Source organism: Desmodus rotundus, chromosome X (assembly GCF_022682495.2).
Source record: "Desmodus rotundus isolate HL8 chromosome X, HLdesRot8A.1, whole genome shotgun sequence".
NCBI lineage: Eukaryota > Metazoa > Chordata > Mammalia > Chiroptera > Phyllostomidae > Desmodus > Desmodus rotundus.
Window position 1 is genome coordinate 99,222,074 of NC_071400.1, and position 19,046 is coordinate 99,241,119.

General features: G+C 60.5%; 1 protein-coding gene across 3 annotated transcripts in view; it reads left to right on the top strand.

Moving 5' to 3' along the window:
* The window catches only part of PUDP (pseudouridine-5'-phosphatase), a 208,348-nt gene that overhangs the window by 14,021 nt on the left and 175,281 nt on the right, over positions 1-19,046 (top strand). For 2 of the 3 annotated variants that reach the window (XR_008425977.2, XR_011650802.1), the window contains exons 2-3: positions 5,274-5,492; positions 6,875-7,104. Coding sequence is in view for 1 of the 3 variants with exons in the window: in XM_053917009.2 (XP_053772984.1) it covers positions 5,274-5,492; positions 6,875-7,104; positions 15,007-15,183 (626 nt within the window). In the remaining 2 variants the exon portion in view is untranslated. Of the gene's footprint in view, positions 1-5,273; positions 5,493-6,874; positions 7,105-15,006; positions 17,256-19,046 lie in introns of those variants that run through there. The other variant, XM_053917009.2, reaches the window with a different exon arrangement.

The window sequence follows — 19,046 nt, forward strand, 5'->3', positions numbered from 1 at the left end:
GCGCAGCCTGGTTCTCTGTTCTGGATGGAAGTCCCGTGTGTGTGCCTGTGTGTGTGTGAGTGCTGTAAATGTTTCCTCTCACCCCGGGGCTCATCTTCGCTTCCTGGGAGGGGCCCTGTCATTTCCATCAACGCGCCCTCCTCTGCGTGATGTGCTGCGGCCCGTGCTCCCTGTGCTGTGTGAGTGCAGGCTGCCTGCAGCCCAGGGCTCCGCAGAGGCTCTCCTGTGCTTGCTCTTCGCGTTTCGTGCTTCTGGTCGTGCATTGCAGGGTTACGATCTTCAGGGCCAGTGTTCGTTTTCCCGCAGTGTCCAGATACATGTTCCTACAGATACGTGTGACCCAGCAGCATTTTTGTCTTGCAAATCATCTTCTACGCCTCGGTGGGGTTAGCAGGAAAACGCTGTTAGACCAGCGTCCACGCCTGTTCAGGGGGATCGTCGGTAATACCAGTGAGTCACGCTCAGGCTAATCGAAGGTTTTAGCTTACCAGCGCCCACTCTGCTACATCATCATGGCCGATCTTTCTGTGAAGCCGTCACGTTGACTGTTGTCTGCAGTGCAAACCAGCTTGCAGCCAGCGAGCCGTCCGTGAGAGACTTCGAGGCTTTCCCGCCGAGCGTGCTGAAGCGGCACGCTGCTACCTGCAGCCAGTATTCTTGGGCTCACACTTGCACGCTTGTGAACGACTCATCCCAGTCGTTCACGTCCCTCCACACCAGGAAGCCGGGAAGCACCGCGGGGTTCACGCAGGCTCACCCGGGTGCTTGCACGCCCCAGGCTAGGGGGCAGACTGTCTCCCTCACATGTGAATCCAGCCCTTTCTCCACATCGGGTCCGACCGTGCCCTCTCCTCTCTCCCTCCCAGTGGGATGATACCTTCCTGCTGCCCCCGCGGTGTCTGGGGCCTTTGGCGCACACACTCTCTCAGTCCACAGAGGTGGTTGCTTTGGCAGGAGCACAACCGCCGGGGCCAGCTGACCCTGGCAGGAATGTGCCGGAAGCTGCTCTGAGCCAAGGCACACCGCCGCGGTCGGGTCAGGGCTGTGTTCCCCGTGCCTCGTGCCAGGGACCTGAGAACGGCACTCACCACCTGTTGCTGGCAGTGTGGGCCGGGAGGTTGCTAGGAATGAGTGACACGCAGGGTTGCCATCCAGAGTCCGGAGAAGCCTGAGGCCAGCCCAGGTTTCGGACAAGCCACGTCCGCCGGCCCCCGTCCCGGCTCCCGAGACACGCTGCCTGCACTGGCTCCCGTCTTTGGCGTGTTGGGACGCTGCCCTGCGGGCCACACTGCCCTTTTGTGGGCAGGGAGCTGATTGCATGGTGCGGACTTCCGCTCATCGGGAACTCTGGGCACACGCGAGATTTCTTACCTGCAAGGTTTTGCTCTCCAGACATTGAGACCCGGTTGCTCAGTGGGTTGGAGCGTCGTCCCGTGCACCAAAACGCTGGTGGGTTCCATGCCTGGTCAGGGCGTGTGTGGGAGGCCGCCGGTCGACGTTTCTGCCTCACGTGGATGTTTCTCTGTCTCTCTCTCTGAAGTCAATAAACGTATCCCCGGGGAAGGGTGGAAAAAAAGACAGTCTTGCTTTCATAAGTAAAATGCGTGAGAGAAAGACAAACTCCATGTGGTTTCACTTACATGTGGAATCCAAAAGCCAAGAAAACAACGGACAAACAGAACAGAAGGAAAACAGTCTGCTGGACACGGGGCCAAAGGGAAGGGGCCAGACTGGGAGGGGTGGGGGGCGGGAGTCGGGGGAAGGGAGCATCTTCTGTAACACCGGACGAGTTCCCCGGGGGACAGGTGCTGACTGGGATTAGCGGGTGTCTGCCTGGTGGGCAGGTGTAAGGAGTCGAATCGCTGCATCGTCCGCCCGAAAGCAACATTACGAGCACAGGTTGTACACCAGCTCGGCGTTAAACAAATCCTGCTTTCATTGCGGACATGCTGGTGTGAATCTGATTCGGGGGCGAGGGAAGGAAACAGAGAGAGAAATGACAGGTAGAGTAGCCGTGCATGTAATGGGAAGCAAAGCGTGAGCCTAGGGGTTAACCCCGCAGATTACTTTTTCTTTAGTGGGTACTGACAAGTCTGTGTGTGGGATTGGCCGCGTTGAGCTTCTGTTGGTTCAAGCGGATTCTGTATTGTAAACTTCACTCGCCAGCGTCCCGGGGCACAGGGCTTGCGTAAACTCGAGCGAATGCCAGGCCTGCATCGAGCACACGCGGGTGTCTGGCCCTGCCGGCCGGATAAAGCCCAGGGGGCCGGCCCCACCCCGGCTGAGCGCTGCAGAGCCTGTCACACGCGGGAATGTGCCTTCCGCAACTGCCAGCCCGCAGAAGCATATCTGGGGGGAACAAAAGCAGTGGATTAAAAAAAACAACAACCCAAACCAAAGAAAGCAGGAAAAAAGAAACCTATCAACCATTATCAGTTACCTGCACACTATGAAAACAACTTAGAAAATTTACGACGCCAGCCCTTTCATCGAAATGGACTGTGTGCTGAGTTGTCCTCTGTCTTCTCTTTAATTAAAGCCGTTTCCCATCGGAAATAGGCCGTTTTCACCGCAGTCAGGAGCACCGCTGCGTTTCTGGGAGAGAGCAGGCGTGCAGTACGCTGCACCTTCTCTGCCAGGCGGCCGGGCTTTTGTCCCTTCAAGGCGTTCACGTCTGTGCAACAGAAATCGCTGGCTTCCGATGGGCACCCTGCCCACCCCCGGTATTGGAAATTAGAAAGGAGTATTCTCAAGGCGTATCAACTTTCGAGAGAGAGCATTACATTGCTTTGTTCGGGTGCGCCCGATAAGCTCGGCGTACGCCAGTGATCACCGTGCGGGTTCAGAGTCCCTTTTCCAAAACCTGTGGAGCCAGTTCTATTTACACTTTCCAATTTTTATTTTAAAGAGGAAGTACAACACGTATTCCATGGTAGCTACAATCTCGGGGAGCTCCGGGGCAGCCTGCAGAATCACACGCATCGATATTCCCACAGGGAAGTGGGCGAGGATTCACGCTAGGTGCAGTAAATACTAATCCATCCACATTGTGCCAAGTGACAGGTTTCCAGTTTCCCCGAGTGTCTCCATGATGCAAGAGGACGTCCCTGTACCAGGCCGGGCAGGCACTCCAACTCCACGAGTGTTTACGAAGCGTGTTCGTGTGCCAGGGTGGCGCGATACTTTAGTCAGCGCATTGCAACGATGTATCGATTTCATCGAGCCCGAGAAGGAAACAGCTTGGAGGCCACGGTGCAGCGTTCCTCCAGGTGCAGAGGTGCCTTCTGCAGCGAGTGGTGTGAGGGACTCGACCGTGTCAGCTTTGCCCACGTGGGAGTGGGGTGTGCTGCGAGTAAGGCCAAGACCAGCCTTTCGGGCCGGGGGCCCCTCTCTCTCCGAGGCTCACGGGACCGCCCCACCTGCAGCGCTGCCCGGACCCCTGTGTTTCTGCAGGAGACACCTCTGGGGGCCTGTGTGGCTCTTGCGTGTCCCACACATGCCGAGTTCCCTAAGACACGGCCGCAGAGACACGTGACGAAGCTTGCCACTCTGGAGCTGGAGCCATGCGACCCATGACCTGGCGCAGCTGCTTCAGGCCCCCTTGTTGCGTGTATGTTAGCGTGTGGAGACGTGTTTTCTTCCACAGTGTTGCCCCTTTGGTTTGCAGTGGGCCCGTCCCCGCCTGCAATAGTCCCATAGGGGTCCAAGGGCGTCTTCCGTGAGCTGTGAGGCCCTGGCTGTGCCAGCGGGGTTTCGGGGGTTTTATGTCCGCTGTGAAGGAAGGGGGCCGCGTCTGCCTAGCGAGGATGCTTAATCCACGGCTCTGCCTTCCCAATGAGAAACTGCGACGTTTTCAGCTTTCAATAAGCACCGTTTAAAGCATTTTATAAGGACATAGCTTCTTTTTTCTGTCTTTGGAATTCGCTTCCTCCCACATCCCTTCCCCTTTCAGAGCCCTTGAGTTGGCAGGAGCCCAGGAGCGTCCCCGCGTCTTCCCGCCGGCCTCTGCCCCTTCGCACGCCGGCTGCGGCTGCCTTGCTCTGGGACCCAGCGGCGGTTTGTCCCCTGCTGGGTGCCCGCGGTTTCTTTCTGTGGGAGGCTCCCTCTCTCACTGTGTGCTGGGGGTCCCAAGCAGTTCACAACGGAACAAGTACTCATGCTCCGGGACTGAGAGTTTCCGTCTCCTTGTGGGGAAAAGCCCTTGCAAGCTATTGACGTCGCCCGCTCTTTCCCGGACTCACTGGCGTGTGAACTGCGCGGATTCCATGCAGGTCGTGTGCCCTGCATGTGGCTTCGCGAGCTGTCGAGGGCCTGAGGCTGCAGTTAGCACCCTGGGGGCTGGAATCGTCAGCGTGTCTGCGACTGTGCAGACCTGGGCCTCGGCTTTCCAGGCTGTGCGGGGACCGGCCACACTGTTGCCAAGCGTTGGCTCGCCAGAGGGTGTCTCTTCCACGTGGGCGGGACTTTCTGAGCGGGGCGTGGCTCGCACCACCACGCTGGCGCTCCCAGCTGACCGCCAGCAGTGCGGGAGGCGGCGCTGAGTGACGTGCCCGGGGAGAGCTGCACACGGTTCAGTCCTCACACTGGCGTCCCTGTCCTGCTGGCCCCGCCCCCAGGGCAGTGATGGGCCATACGGTTGCTGGGAGCACTGTTTATAGACTCCGCCTGCATATGCAAATGGGGGCATGGGGATTGCAGACTGGGGGGCTGTCAACTGAAGTTCGCTGTACCGCGCTTTAGCGCCGGGAGCACGGATGCCGTGCCCAGTACTGGTTGCGGCCAGCCTGCGCTGCAGCTGGCGCGGGGATGGGGAGGGGCAGCACTTCTGGGGGCTGAGCCTGTCCCCTGGGGATCACGCGCGCTCTCGGGGCCCACAGGGTCAGAACCGAGTTCACTTTCAGGCGCCCTGCTGCTGTCCCTGAATGCTGGCTGGGGAGGCCCCCATCTGGTGTCAGCAGTGTGGTGTGGCGGTTGCCCGAGAGTGATGGACACACGCAGGAAGTGTGTGTTCCCCGCCCAGGCTGCACAGAACAGTGTGTTCACACGTCTCTTTACAGCAGCGCCCACAGGGGGGCGTGCCTGCCCAGCCCCTTCCTGGGGCATGGGCTGGGACCCTAGCCACCCAGGGCCCCACACAGGGTCCCCGAGTGCTGCGGTCTGGCGGCACGCTTGGTCGGGCCAGGTGTATGCATGCTCACCTGCCAGGGACTTCCTGTTCCCGTGGCGCGCACCCTAAACCTCTCCACCCCTCCGTCTCGCCCTTGTTTCTGCAGACACCGAGCGGCTCTATTCGGTGGTGTTCCAGGAAATCTGTGGCCGCTACGGGAAGCAGTACAGCTGGGGCGTGAAGTCCCTGGTGATGGGCAAGAAGGCGCTGGAGGCCGCCCAGATCATCATAGACGAGCTGGAGCTGCCCATGGACAAGGCGGCGCTGGTGGAGGAGAGCCAGGCCCGGCTCAAGGACCTGTTCCCCACGGCGGCGCTGATGCCAGGTGCGGCCCCTCCTCCCCTGCGCTGGGCTCAGGGTCGTGCCCCGGGTGCACGTGGCAGTGCTGCCGGAACGCGCTCTGCCTGGGCAGACCCATGGGCCCCGTGGAGGGCTCCGTGGGCGCCGCTGCTAGCTGCGCCTCAGCCTTGCTTTTTCGGGCTGTCTTAAAATAATATGCATTCTTTTCCCTGAGCCCTGGGATCCAAAAATACTGGAATTTTGCTTGTGTCCATGTTACAGAAATACCGTATTCATGACAAAATGGCTTCAGAATTGCACTTAAATACATGGGTTTGCCTTTTTCTTTTCAAAAATCAGGTACAGTGGTAACATGTCAGCCGCTGCTGAAACTTGGACAAATTGATGGAAACAGGCAGCTAAATCTCTGCAAACAAGCCGAATTAAAAAACAAAACGTTAAAGGCACACTTCACTACTAATGTGTCTGTTTGCAGGCCCGTTCTCTGTTCACTTGTTCTCCATGGGAGGGGAAGGAGACTTTCCTCTCCAGGGACCTGCTGACTGCAGACCCCTCAGAACCGCCCGATGTCTCTTGCTAAAAGTGCAAGACCGAGAATGTTCTAGATTACAAGGCCAACAGATGCTTGAAAATGCAACACCCCTTAGTTTAAGATTCTTCCAGGAAGCAAGGTGAATACTTAGCCTTTCGAATCCCTCGTGAAGGGGAAGGAGACACGTACACTTACAGCCGTACTTTGGGGTTTAAAATTCTATAAATGTCAATCGCAGTTTTTAGTGATGCTTTTCAGGGAGGACCCAAAACAACTGGAATTTATTAGAAATTGTGGGTTTATTCGTACACATTTAAGCGTCAGTCACCTTGAAAACCCTGTCCCTCGGATGCAATACAGCGATTGAGAGGTTTTTCCACCGCCCCAAACAGTTTTTCAGCGTCTCAGTTGGGATGCCTCTCCGTGCTCCTCACCACCCTGTACTCTGGGGTCGAAGTGCCTTCTGCAGAATAGAGCATTTTCCGGAAAACACCAGAAGCATGTTCTCTGCCTCAGACAGCACGCTGTCCCCGAGGCCCGCCATGGATCACCAGCCCCCATACACACACACACACACACACACACACACACACACACGCCTGGCACGCACAGTGGCGCAGCAGAGCAGGCTCCGCAGGCCAAGCTGTGTTCCTTTGCAGGAGCATCGTGGTGGGTCCCTGTGGGAAATGCTGAGGCCCACGGCGTCTGTGAGTTCTGTCTGAGCTGGCGTTGCGGGGTCACGAGCCTGGACGACAGGCAGTGGTGTCAGATCAGACCGGCCCAGGCAGAGGGGGCGGTGTGTCGGGGTTTCTGGGCGGCGAGGGCCCATGGCCGTGCCTGTGCGCCTCCCTGAGCCCTGCGCTCCTCCTCCCCAGGGGCGGAAAAACTGATCCGCCATCTGAGCAAGCACCGTGTGCCCATGGCCGTGGCCACCAGCTCCGGCACCCTGACCTTCGGCATGAAGACCAGCAGACACAAGGAGTTCTTCAGCTTGTTCCACCACGTCGTGCTGGGAGACGACCCCGAAGTGCAGAAGGGCAAGCCGGACCCAGACATCTTCCTCGTGTGCGCCAAGCGCTTTTCCCCTCCTGCCCCCGTGCACGAGGTACGCACAGCGCGGCGGCGGCGGTGGGGGGCAGGGTCCGGCGCTTTGTTCACGGGGTTGGTGGGCGCAGACGTCCAGGGCTCCCTGGGGAGCAGGGACCGTGCAGCATGCCAGCAGGCCCGTGTGGGGGGTGCACGGTGACTTCACGCCGCGTGGAGGGGAGCACAGCGCCCGAGTCTCCACAACGGTGACACCCCAAGTCCTCCGGGAGGCCGGCACACAGCGGACATGCTGTAGTTGTCGCCGAACACGCCCGCGCACGGGTGGTCAGTGCCGGGCCGCTGCCCCTGGTCGGTAAAAGCATCCTGCCACCAATTACACAGGAAGGAGGGCTGTGCCCCACCACCTCCCCCTTGCTAAGGCGCTTTGCACACCCCAGGGGGCAGTCCCCCTCACCCCCCACCCCCAGCAGGGCCGTTTTCTGCACTCGGGGCAGGTCAGCGTCTGTCCGTCCACCAGGAAAGTGTAGCTCGCGCGTGTGATGGCGTCGCGCAGGGACGAGGCCGCGTTCCCGTGAGCAAGTGTCTGTCTGCCCTGGTGCGACCTTTCCTGTTAGGTTTCTCCCGCACGCACGGTGCAGGCCTAGTGAAGGGTGTCTGCTCTGGGATGTCCAAGGTGCCCCGCCCAGGGAAGACTCCTCCGGACCGCTCCCGGCGGCGGACTGCATGGGTCTTTGCCGTCCCCGCGCAGTGGCTGGGAGGCCTGTGCAAACACGAGGCGCTTCTCACACTGGCACCTGCTGCCTTTTTCTCTTGGCTGCAGTGCAGGCCTGCGTGCCTCCCAAGTTCAAGGGCGCTGCATGCGATTAGGAGAAGCCCAGACAAACAGTGACGTGGGTTTGCTGCGGGCGTCTGCGCGTTAGTGAGGTGCAGCGTGGTGGTCACGGGAAGGCAGGGGAGCACGGGCAGGACCGGAGGGGAGAGCCGGGCGGCGTTCGTGGCCTCCCCTTCTGGACGCGGTGCGGAGGAGCCGGCTCTAAATCGTGGCGCTTTCATTGAAATATCCAGCGTGTTACCCACGTGCTGTCGCTTTGTGTGAAAGGCAGCAAACGCGGTGCCGCCTTCCGAAGTCCCTTAGCCCTCGCCCGCCACGGAGCAGTCAGCGGGTGCTGCCTCCTGCCGCGTGAGCTCCTAGGCACAAAACAGACGCGTGCGTTGTGACGTAGCGTGAACGCGTTGTTCGCACGCTTCCTGAGGGCGATCTCCGTTACAGACCCACCAGAAATCAACCTTTAAAGGCGTGGCCGTCACTCCCTCACGTATTTTAATTTCCTCGTTAACGTCAAGAGCTGAGTTTCAGGGGTTTTTTTTTTTTGACACTACTTTCGTGTTTTGTGTTTAAGAAAGTTTTGCACGTTAAGCATCTCTCCCCCTAAAGAGGAAACCACGACAGATGCGTTTTCAGTGCTGATTGTGGCTGAGGGCACACGATGCTCCTGGTAAAGCTCAGAGCCCTCCCTCAGTTACAGAAGGCGTCCCCGCGGGAGCCGACTCCCCAGCCTGGGGACCGTGAGTCGAGATTCCCCTCACACAACCCCTTTTCCTCCTTTCTGTTGCATGTGCTGGGGTAGCTGGGGTGAATGTCACACGGGTTGCAGGGCCCAGTTCCACAGCACGCCCTCTGTGCCCTGCCCTGTGTGTTCGCCACCCCCAGTCCCGTCTGCGTCCATCAGCAGTTACCCCCTCTTATTCTTCTCCCCCCATCGTCTCCCCCCCGCAGTCACCACACTGTTGCCCCTGAAAGCCCAGGCCAGGGACCTACAGCAGCTGGATGCTTTGGGGAGGCCTTGCTGTGTGCAGAAAACGCCTCGTCCTGCAGCCGTGCAGTCTCCAGTGGCTCCAATTCCGGGCAATCGTCTGGGTGCCGGTTAACTAGGTCACTGGGCCACTGATGACAGGCATCTGTGGCAGAGGACTGCCCGGACCTCCCGCGTGGGCGGCTGCAACAGGTTTGCCTGGAGAAGGCCCGCCCACCTGCCTACGGCTCCTTAGCTAATCAGCGTTTCGGCCCCTCCCCGAGGCGGCTCCTGCTGTGTGCATGCGGGCATCGCGCCAGCAGGTAGGGGCGGTGCCTTGGCTGTCTCCGGCGTGTGGAACTGTGTCCTACAGGACACCCTGACTGCCTCACTCCAGCCACGAGCAGCTTGGTCCCAGACACCTACAGGAGTCCGCGATCTGACAGTTGGTGCCCTGGCTGGGTGTACTTTCTGGGGACAGCCTCCTTCCTGGGTCCTTTGTCCTGCACAGGCCTTCCTCGGAGCCTGAGGGGACAGCAAGGGAGCAAATTGTCTTGTCCCTTCTTGGTCTTGTAGGGACACGGGTCCCGCAGGATGAGGGCCGCCCTTTCCCCTCCAGCTCTTCCTCAGGACCCCGTGTCCACAGACAGTCCCAGTGCGGTTAGGACTTCACACGGTTTTGGGGCACATAACCCAGCCCACGCCACCCTGTACACCTGTCAACCATGTGGGTGCACAACCTTGAACAGGCGGCTGCAGCCGTCCACCCCTTCACACCGGGAGCCGAGGGGGCCTGACGTCGCACCCGGCGTCACGGCACCGTGGGAAAGGCCCGGGAAGACCAGGTGACTTGGCACAAGTGCCTGAATCCGTAGAGGGAGTAGGGAAAGAAAGCACAGATGCTGTGGGCCACCTGCACACGGTTCACCCTGGTTTCTGACTCTGTGAAGTACCCGGCGCCTTGGACAGCGCTGCTGGGCTTCGTAGTCCGTGGTCCCTGACAAACGGGTGGGCACAGGGTCCGTATTACTAAGCGTGAGCATCACAGAAGGGTGTCGCAGCTCTCTTGAAGTCCTTTGCTCAGCACCGAGTTTATGTGCGTACACTTTAAAAGGGATACCAAATGTGCCTCCCAATTTATTTTTTGGGAATAAAATGACAGCCTTTCCTAGGAAGCTGACCACCCATTTCTAAATTTCTCCCGAGCTTTTTCTCCAAAGGCACAGGCGTCTCTCTAGCGGTCCAGGGCATGCATGTATCAACCTGTAACTCCAAAGGCTTTCGTCAGTGCTGGCTTCGTACTTGGATTTGCAGATGAGTGCTCATTCAGTGACACAGTAGCGCTGCCGTGTGCAGGAGACACTGAGCCCACAGTCAGATAGTGCCACGTACAGGACCACAGCTCAGCTGGGCTCTGCCTCATGTACAGATGGGTGCGCCGGTGCAGAGGGAGGGAGGGAGGCGGTGGGGAGAGAGATACGTAGATGAGTAATAGAAAGAAAGGAAGAGAGGCAGGGAGGGAGGGACGGAGGGAGGGAGGGAGGGAGGAAGAGAAGGAGATCTATGGGTAGATGGAGGGATGGATGGATGGATGGATGGAAGGATGGATGATGGATGGATGGAAGGACGCATAGTTGCATGGACAGATCAATAATATAAACAAAAATACTTACTAATGTCAGACAATATATGTAAACCTTACTCTCTTTTACAGCATTACACGAAGGTTCATTATTTCAGTAAAATCTAAGAAAGCGCATCGACAGCGCGTATTGCAATGTTGCGGCACTTACCTGTAGGTAATTCACTGAGAAAGAATATGCAAAGATTGACCGTTTCATAATAAAGCTGTTGGCCAAAACTGAGTGGGAAATAGTTTAAGGGCTTCGCAAAGTTTTAATGCGTTGCAGCGTGAACACGGCACTTGATTATGACAAAATCCGCGCGTAGAATAAAATCTGTGACAAACGGATGCGAGGAGGAATTTCCGTTGGCACAGTTCAGCTGAGTGTCGCCGTGAACCACCAGGTTTGGAGCAGAGGGCTCTCCGCCTGGCGAGTAGCCGGGCGCCCTGCTCTGGGAGGAACTTAAAAGTCGGCCCCCATGCACACCCACATCTCCAGAGTGGACGTGCCGTGGCTTCCCGGGCAGTTTTGGGTTTTCCCAGGCGAGAGGCAGCACAGTCTTAATGGAAGGCTTGGCTGCTAGTGGAAAAGTGCGGTGTGTCAGTGGGACACTAGCGATGGTTTGCGACATGGGACCCGTTAGTATGGGCCACGCCAGCTCGGGGTGGCCAGTGCGTGTTAGAGAGAGCAGGCCCTGGAGGGGCCGATGGTCAGGGACGCAGAGTGGCTGTCCCGTGGTACGGCTCCTCAGCTGTGTGGCCACTGCCCTGGTGACCTCAGTGTTATCACCTATGCTGCTGGGGGGGAGGCACAGTGGGGCCGGGGCAGGCCCCCCCAGGACCTTCCCTGGGGGGAGTGACTGGGTCCCCAGGCCCCGTGCCGCCTGTCCAGGACAGGCTATGTAGGAAGGAGCCCCTGGAGCCGGCTCTCTTGCCCTGCCCGCAGCGCCTGCCGCGTCGTAAGCTTTGGCCTCGCCTTGCCTCAACGTCCACTGTAGCATCTTCCCAGCTGTGTTTTGCTTCTTCGGTAAATCCTTCCCTAATCCCATCCGTGTGGGTCCCCTCCCCTCACTGTGCGCACAGCTTCTGCTTCACGGAACTTCTCAGTCCTACGATCCCTAAGGGGGTTCACGTGCGGCCCCCTTCTCCCTCCCCGGGGGTGTGATGAGCGGCCCTCTGGACAGGCCAACACCACGGACCGCTCGCAGCATCTTCGGAGAAGGCAGCTCAGCCCCTCTGGTGCTGCAACCCTGACGGGCCTCACCTCCCCGGGAGTGGGAGACCCCACTCTTCCTAAATGAAAGGCCTCCAGCTCCAGTTTAATTAAGCTCATCTCCTGGAGACGGAATTGAGATACGTTTTAGCCTTCAGCTCGGCACAGTGAAAAGAGCCTTGAATTCTGGGGGCCCGGGCTCTCTTTCTAACCTTCTCACTGCCTGCCCGCGTGACCTTGGCTTGACCTCTGAACTTCCCTTGGCTCAGCTCCGGCCACCCGTGACTCAGGGGGCTGGGCCCAGCCCTGTCCCAGGGCTCGAAGACTCTGCAGCCCGTCTGTTGCGCTGGGTCCTGCACAAGGACCCTTCCACCCGCTCCCCACATTCAGCGGCAAGCGTTCTGAGTGCCAGGGCCCCTGTGGCCTGCAGGGGCCCCAGCTTCCGGGCAGCCATGCTTCGTGTGCCAGCGCAGCGGGGGACGGATGTTCTCACCAGGAACTGCCCTGAAGTGCGGGGCGTGCCTGCCCTCCTGGCTCTGCCGCACGATCAGTAACCGCTGCTCTTGCCCTCAGCCCTGCCCCTGTCGGGGCGAGGGGTGCAGCGGGGTGTGGAGCGCAGAGGCCCTGCTCCCCAGCCTCCACCTGCTTGCAGCGGCCGAGCCCCGGGCCGAGGGCGAAAGCCTGTGCAGAGCCCCACTGCCACCCGACCAGTCAGCCGGAACGCGTCCAGCTGCCCAGCAGCGGCCTGGCCCTGCGGGAACAGGGAGGTGTGCACAGAGGGGCCGAGGTCTCCCCGGGAGGCTCTTCACGTTCGCTGGGCACGCGGAGGGGAACTGGCCACAGAGCATCCGTGTCGGCAGAGGAAACAGAGCTCCTGCTTTTCCTGGTGTGAGAAAGCGGCTGCGTTATTCTCGCCGCTGCTGCTGCTCAGCAGTTTCGTGAGCTGTGATTGGTAGGGAAGGCCTTCCGGGTGATGTGCAGACTGACCCTCGGGCTTCAGGACACACACAAGCCCTGCCGTGCGTGTTCACACACTGTCTGGAATCTTAGGCATCCCAGCACCGCCTGTGGTGTGGCTGTCAGGGCCGAGCACCGCGGGGACCCCTTTGGAGATGCTGCCGTAGGGGCTTCCCAGGGGACCCGTAGTCCTGCTTTGCGACTCTGCTTCCAGGGAGAAGGGGGAGTCCCGCCCTTGCAGGTGCTGTGCCGTCCCTGAGATTCGAGCCCTGGGTGCGCCCAGTTTGCGGGGTGCTGGCCCTAAGGACCCCGCACGGTGGCGTTCGATGGCAGGCCAGTATTTCCTGTTGGTTTGCGCCCTGCACGTGCCTGTTCTGTTCCCTGTGCGTGACAGCCCCTGGGGCGGTCCCCAGCGTCTCCCCTGCTGGTGAACCTCACCGCCCTGCTTCGCCGCTCGGTCCTGCCTCTTTCTGGCCAATTACCTGCTGCCGTGCGCTGGGCTCTTCCCGTTGCGAGGGGGCAAACTCTGCTTCAGTGTGTCCACATGTCCGAGGCGAATTCCCAGGTGCGGACATGAAGGGCACGATCCCCGCATGCATTGTGAAAACTTGGTTTGCCAAGCGCTCGGGGACATGGGTGTGTGAGAAGGAGGAGGAGCAGGGCTCAGCTGCCACCTGTGTACTCGGGCTCTGCGCCTTCCCTGACGCGGAGCGCCCGGCGTCTCCAACCAGGTGTGCGGTCAGCCCGGCAGGTGGCTTACGTGAGGAACCCGAACCAGCCGGCCCGTCTGCTGACCAGTGTCCCGGGTCAGTGGGAGAGTGCCAGCTGCAGGCACGGCCACGGACACCTGTCCCTGCACCCCATCCTGCCGAGCTGGGCGCATCCCCTCTTCCTCTGCTCAGTGGGCCGCCCCTGCCACCCGGCACTCCCTGTGCGCTCAGCACACGCCCCAGCCCAGAGTGTGGGGCTGCACCTGCAGTGTCCGTGCTGGAGCCGGTGGGGGCGGGCTTCGAGTGGGCAGCAGATGCACGCGGATGAGCCGCACTCGGATGAGCCACACGCGCCCTGGGAAACCGTGACCGTGTTGGAAAGGCGGCATGGCACTCACCCACTCACCGCCGCTGCACCGAGCCGGAAGGCCAACACATGCACCTTAGCGCCCTGCTGTCTTCCTGCCACGTCGTGGACGAGGCGGCTGCCAGTGCTCCGAGCCGCCCAGGTGCGCATGTTCTTGGAGCGGGGGGCCTGTCGGCCTTCCCTAAGGGTTGCGCTGTGCGGGCCCCCCGTGTCCCGTCCCCTGCTGCCTCGCTCGTCAGCAGGAACCGCGCATGGACGCAGTGCGACAGGTGCTGCCCTGAGTTTGGCGGGGCACTGCCCCCTCCAGGGTCGACCAAATCTGCCTGTGCCCCCGCTGAAGTTTCGCAGGTGGGCCGCACGAAGCTTCAACACCTCAGCCAGCAGGAGGAATGCCCTCCCCCAAAAAAAGTCACTGGACATTTACGGGCATGTCCAGGGCCCCAGGTGAGACAGCGGGGGCAGTAGAATGAGGTGAGGTCCTAACGCGCTGGGAGGAGAGGTGGGCGCAGTGGACGGCACCCGGCGCTGCCCCCGGGAGTCGCGCGGGGCTCCTGTAGGACAACCGTGGAGGAGAGAGGCCGCCTCGGCCGTGACCGGAGCGTGCCTGCCTGCACGTCTCCGCTGAACACACTTAGAAGGGCTGCTTTCACAGGGACCTGGGGGTCCTGGGGCGCAGGGCCCGTTCGCCTGGCGCAACGCGGACGTCGGCTCTCTACTTCGGGCCAGCCCTGATGGGACAGCGAGCGCGGCGTGGTTCGCGGGGTGCCCACCCGGGGCTCCCCGACAGTGCTACGCACAGACAGCCCATTGTAGACACGGGTGTGCGTGGGCGTCCCTCGGCCCCAGGGGACAGCGGGTTCTCACGGTCACAGCCAGGGGAGCGCGCACTCGTGGTGCAGGGCACTCAGTTCTGCTGTGGGGCGCTGGCACACGCAGGGACCGCCTCTCTCAGCTCTGCGGGCCCCTAACAGCACGTCCCTCCCCACGACTTCCCCTCCTGCTCTGCATGCGTAACTAGTGATCGCACAGGTCTTTGGGATTCGAGTAAGATTCTAAAGCGAGGAGCCCGCCCTGCACAGCGGCAGCTGCTGTGGATAATGTGTTGGTGGCCCGGTAAGAACAGCCGCGTGAGAAAGCACGCCCGCCCTGCGCACCACAGCAGCCAGAACGGGAAGGCCTGTCCGCCCGACTGGGCCGGTCCTCACAGTGCCTGCCGCCGGCGCGGAGGTCTGAGGGCTGGCCCGGGCTCTCGTGGGCACGGGCCGTCTGAACCTTCTCTCTCTCCCCACCCTGCAGTGCCTCGTCTTTGAAGACGCTCCCAATGGGGTGGAGGCGGCCCTGGCAGCTGGGATGCAGGTGGTGATGGTGCCCGACAGGAACTTGCAGCGAGACCTCACGAGCAAGGCCACCCTGGTGCTGGGCTCCCTGAAGGACTTCCAGCCCGATCTGTTCGGGCTGCCGCCCTACGAGTGAGGGGCCGCGGCCCTGCGTCTCCGGGCACGCCCCCGCCCCCCCGCGCCGCCCCGCTGCACCCACTGTGCGGCCACACCGCCCCAAGCAACAGAGGAAGCTGCGGCTGCCGCCTGGCCACCCGCCTCCTGACTTGCGATCGCTCCCCACGATGCAAAGGAACTTGGCCGAGCGTGCAGACTGGACGCAGCCCCGGGCAGAGGCCAGCACTGCCCCTCGGGCGGTCACCGCATGCTTGTGCTCGGGGGGCGCTGCACGAGTGGCGTGCGCTGGACACACACACGCACATCACATGTTCCCACACGACCACATGTGCACACATGGGTGTGTGCACGCACACATGTTCCCATACATGGACACAGCGTGAAGTGAGGCCCTGTCCCCTCCCCCCCACACCCTGAGTGGCGCACGTGAGGTGTGCATGCGTGTGTGCGTGTCCTTATTGCATACACGGGTGCCGGCCTGCGTGTGCACAGCTCCTGTGCTGCTGCCCATCCCCGTGCATCAGGCCGGGCCCCCTGACCGCGGTCGGGGCCACTGCTGTGCTGCATCCTCCCCGGGGCCATTCTGTCTGCTTTCTCATCCGAGGGGCATTTCTGTCCGGTTTCCAATCTGAGGGGGCAATTCTATGTGGTTTCCAATCTGAGGGGGCAGTTCTGTTTGGTCTCTAATCTGAGGGGGTAATTCTGTTGGTTTCTCATCAGAGGGGGCAATTCTGTGTGGTTTCCAATATGAGGGGGCAGTTCTGTTGGTTTCTCATCCGAGGGGGCAATTGTGTCTGGTTTCCAATCTGAGGGGGCAGTTCTGTTGGTTTCTCATCCGAGGGGGCAGTTCTGTTGGTTTCTCATCCGAGGGGGCAGTTCTGTTGGTTTCTCATCCGAGGGGGCAGTTCTGTTGGTTTCTCATCCGAGGGGGCAGTTCTGTTGGTTTCTCATCCGAGGGGGCAGTTCTGTTGGTTTCCCATCCGAGGGGGCCGCCCTCCTTGGTTTCTCACCCGCATGGGGACAGCGTGGCAGGGATGGGCCCCTGGGAAGTCATTCCCGTCATCGGCAAACACGGACTCCCGCTGGGGGCCCTCAGCACAGCTGCATGCAGCTGCTCTCGGAGACCGGCCCACTGCACCCTCGGGGTCGGCGCAGGCTGGGCGTGGGCGTGGGCGTGGCCGGGGTCTCGTGCCCAGGCTGCCATGCCCACTGCGGAGTGTGCTACCTGGCAGCCAGCTCCTGTCTCCTTGTAGAGCGTTTCTCTTTCCCCTCCGTGCTTGGGGGCAGATAGAATTGGGTTTTAGGCGTGCCCTGGAGCCACAGCCTGTTTTCGGGACAGCGTATCAGCCCTTAAGCCTTCGCCATGCACCCCTTTTGAATACTTGCTGTCCTGTGCTGGCAGGGAAAATCCCAGTCTCAGCAGTGTGCCTGCCTCTCACACCCGTCCACGCGGTCTCTGTTGTCGTCACGGGGCTGATCCGTGTGACGGCCGGGGGCCGGTGCCTCTTCACGGGGCCCCTGCTGTGGCCTGGGTTTGCCTGGCTCCGCCAACACTGACGCGCGTTCTTGGCGGCCTGTGTCTGTGACAGCTCTGGGACTCCCCTTTCCACTGACCCCTCGTCACATCCGACGGGTTCCCCCCCCGGGCAAGTTACTTGAATAGAATGTTTGACATTTGTTCACATTATATCGGTATGGAAGTATGCTTTTCACCCTAAGAAAATTATCCTCTAATAAATGTAAAACCTAAGTGTGCCTAATTGACCTTTTTTTAAAAAAAAACCCTCAAACAGCACTCACACTGTAAAATGTCATCTATATATTTAAGTGACACTTGGTGCCTTTGCATGGAGCAAATGAAGGCTCTGCAGGAAATGGTCCCTGGTTTGACCCGGCACCTCCTTCATCAGAAACACGCGCCCCGATGTTTTCTAGCCCTTCGGCCGTTTTGCGTGAATAAGACAGCATCTTTGTGCCTGTGTGTGTGACAGGCCCTAGGTTGTGCCACGTTTTCTCTGGGGTACACGTGACCTCCAGTGGGGTGCTCGTGGTGTTAATTTGGACGTTTTAACCAGCGGCCGCCAAGCTCTCACATTTTTCTACCCAGGAGAAATTCGGGTGCTTGCTGAGGGCGCGAACGTTTGTCCTTGCTCCCCCGAAGCCGGTGGACGGCGTCCGGGCACATTCGTGAGCTGTCATTCTGCAGAGTCACCCGTGGGTTCCCAGACGCGGGACTCCCGCCGGGAGAGGCTGAAGATCAGCTGTCGCAGTGTGTGCTCTCCGACGGACGGGCCGGGACGGGCCGGGACGGGCCGGGGTCGGCACCAGCTGGGCGGTGGTGCCCTACCCAGCAGCTAACGAGTGCTCACGCCCCTCAGGGGTGTTTCCGGGACTGTCAACGCCCCGCGAAGGTGGCCCTGTCATTCTGTCCTCGGTGCCCCCCGAGGGACACATACCCCACACTTGCTCGCGTACCGCCCAGCGGGGCCCTCCCACCTGGCGGGGCGCCTCCGTCAGGGCTCAGTGGCTGCACCACGGTGCCCACGAGGCATGCGCTTTTCTCTGGAGAGAGCTGCCGCGTTCACAAGCCGCCTTCTTCCTGCTGTCCAGCAGGCGTCCCGGGTGGCTCACATGTTTTTGACGACAGGGGCCAGTGTGATGCTGAGCCTGGCGCGCCTTCAGCGCTGTCTGCAAACCTGAAGAACGACCGCACCCGTGGTGGCAAGTTTTATAACAACACACGGTGCGCTTTGCCTCTTTCCAGGAACTTCTCTGCTGCACAGAGTCTGCACGGTCCCGGAGGACGTCCAATCGTCCGTGGCCGTGGAGCAGACCTCTCCCAGCCATCCTGCCAGTCACTGGCACGATTATCGGCTGTAAACTTACAGCGAAGTGTGAAAAGGCAAAGGATTTCCAGTTCCACTGACTTCCAAGGAGACCCCAGCTCTGCCCCAGCTCGGGCAGCCCTCTCCGCCCCAGCCAGCTTCCTTCCCGGTGAAATGGGGGCGACAGGGACTTCCTAGCGTCGCAGCAGGGGTGTCCGGCCTTTGGGCGTCCGGCCAACGCGTTACATGCATTGCAACATAGTCAGACACAAAAAACCTCATCTCTTTGTAAGTAAATTCACGGCGTTGTGCTGGGCCCCACTGACAGCCACCCTGGGCTGCCCGGGGCTCGTGGGCCGCAGGTCGGACCCCCCAGGAAGGCATGCATTGCAGTCAGGTGAAGATGAGAATACGTAACCCGCGACCAGCAACTTTTGTATCAAACGGCAGCGACAACGGTTATTATCTCCGACTGTATCATCCTCCAGCCGTTTGGCTGATTGCAGGCAATCGGTTGACAAAGGGCACCGGTGCATGGGAGGGCCCCCACGGTGTCTGAAAGTGGGTCCTCAGCGTGCCCCAGAACCCTGCGGCTTGTGCCGACTGCCGACGCGCTTTCATCGGCCGGGCCTCCTTCACGGAAGCGTCGCTGCGTCGCCCCTTCGCTCATCACGGGAGGTTCCCAGGGAGGGGGGACCGCCCTGTTCGTCATTAAAACTCATCCGGATGGAGCGACGCCGAGACACTGTATTTGTGCGCTGCCTGCCGGGCCCTGTGGGACAGGTGGGTGCAGACCACACCGTTCATTCTGTCCTGTGGGAGGGTGGACTGCACCACATTATTTATTTTGTCCTGCGGGGTACGAGAGTTACTCAGAAGCCTTAACAGTAAACCAAACTACAACAAAGCCCCACAGGAGAGATCTTGGGGTACCCGTCTGATTCAGCGGGACTCACCAGCATGTTGGCATTGGCCTCTAGGCCTTTGTCTCGTCTCGGTGGCAGGGCTCACCCAGGTCCCTGTGGCCAGGGTCAGCTGCTTATGCCGGACTTGCGGG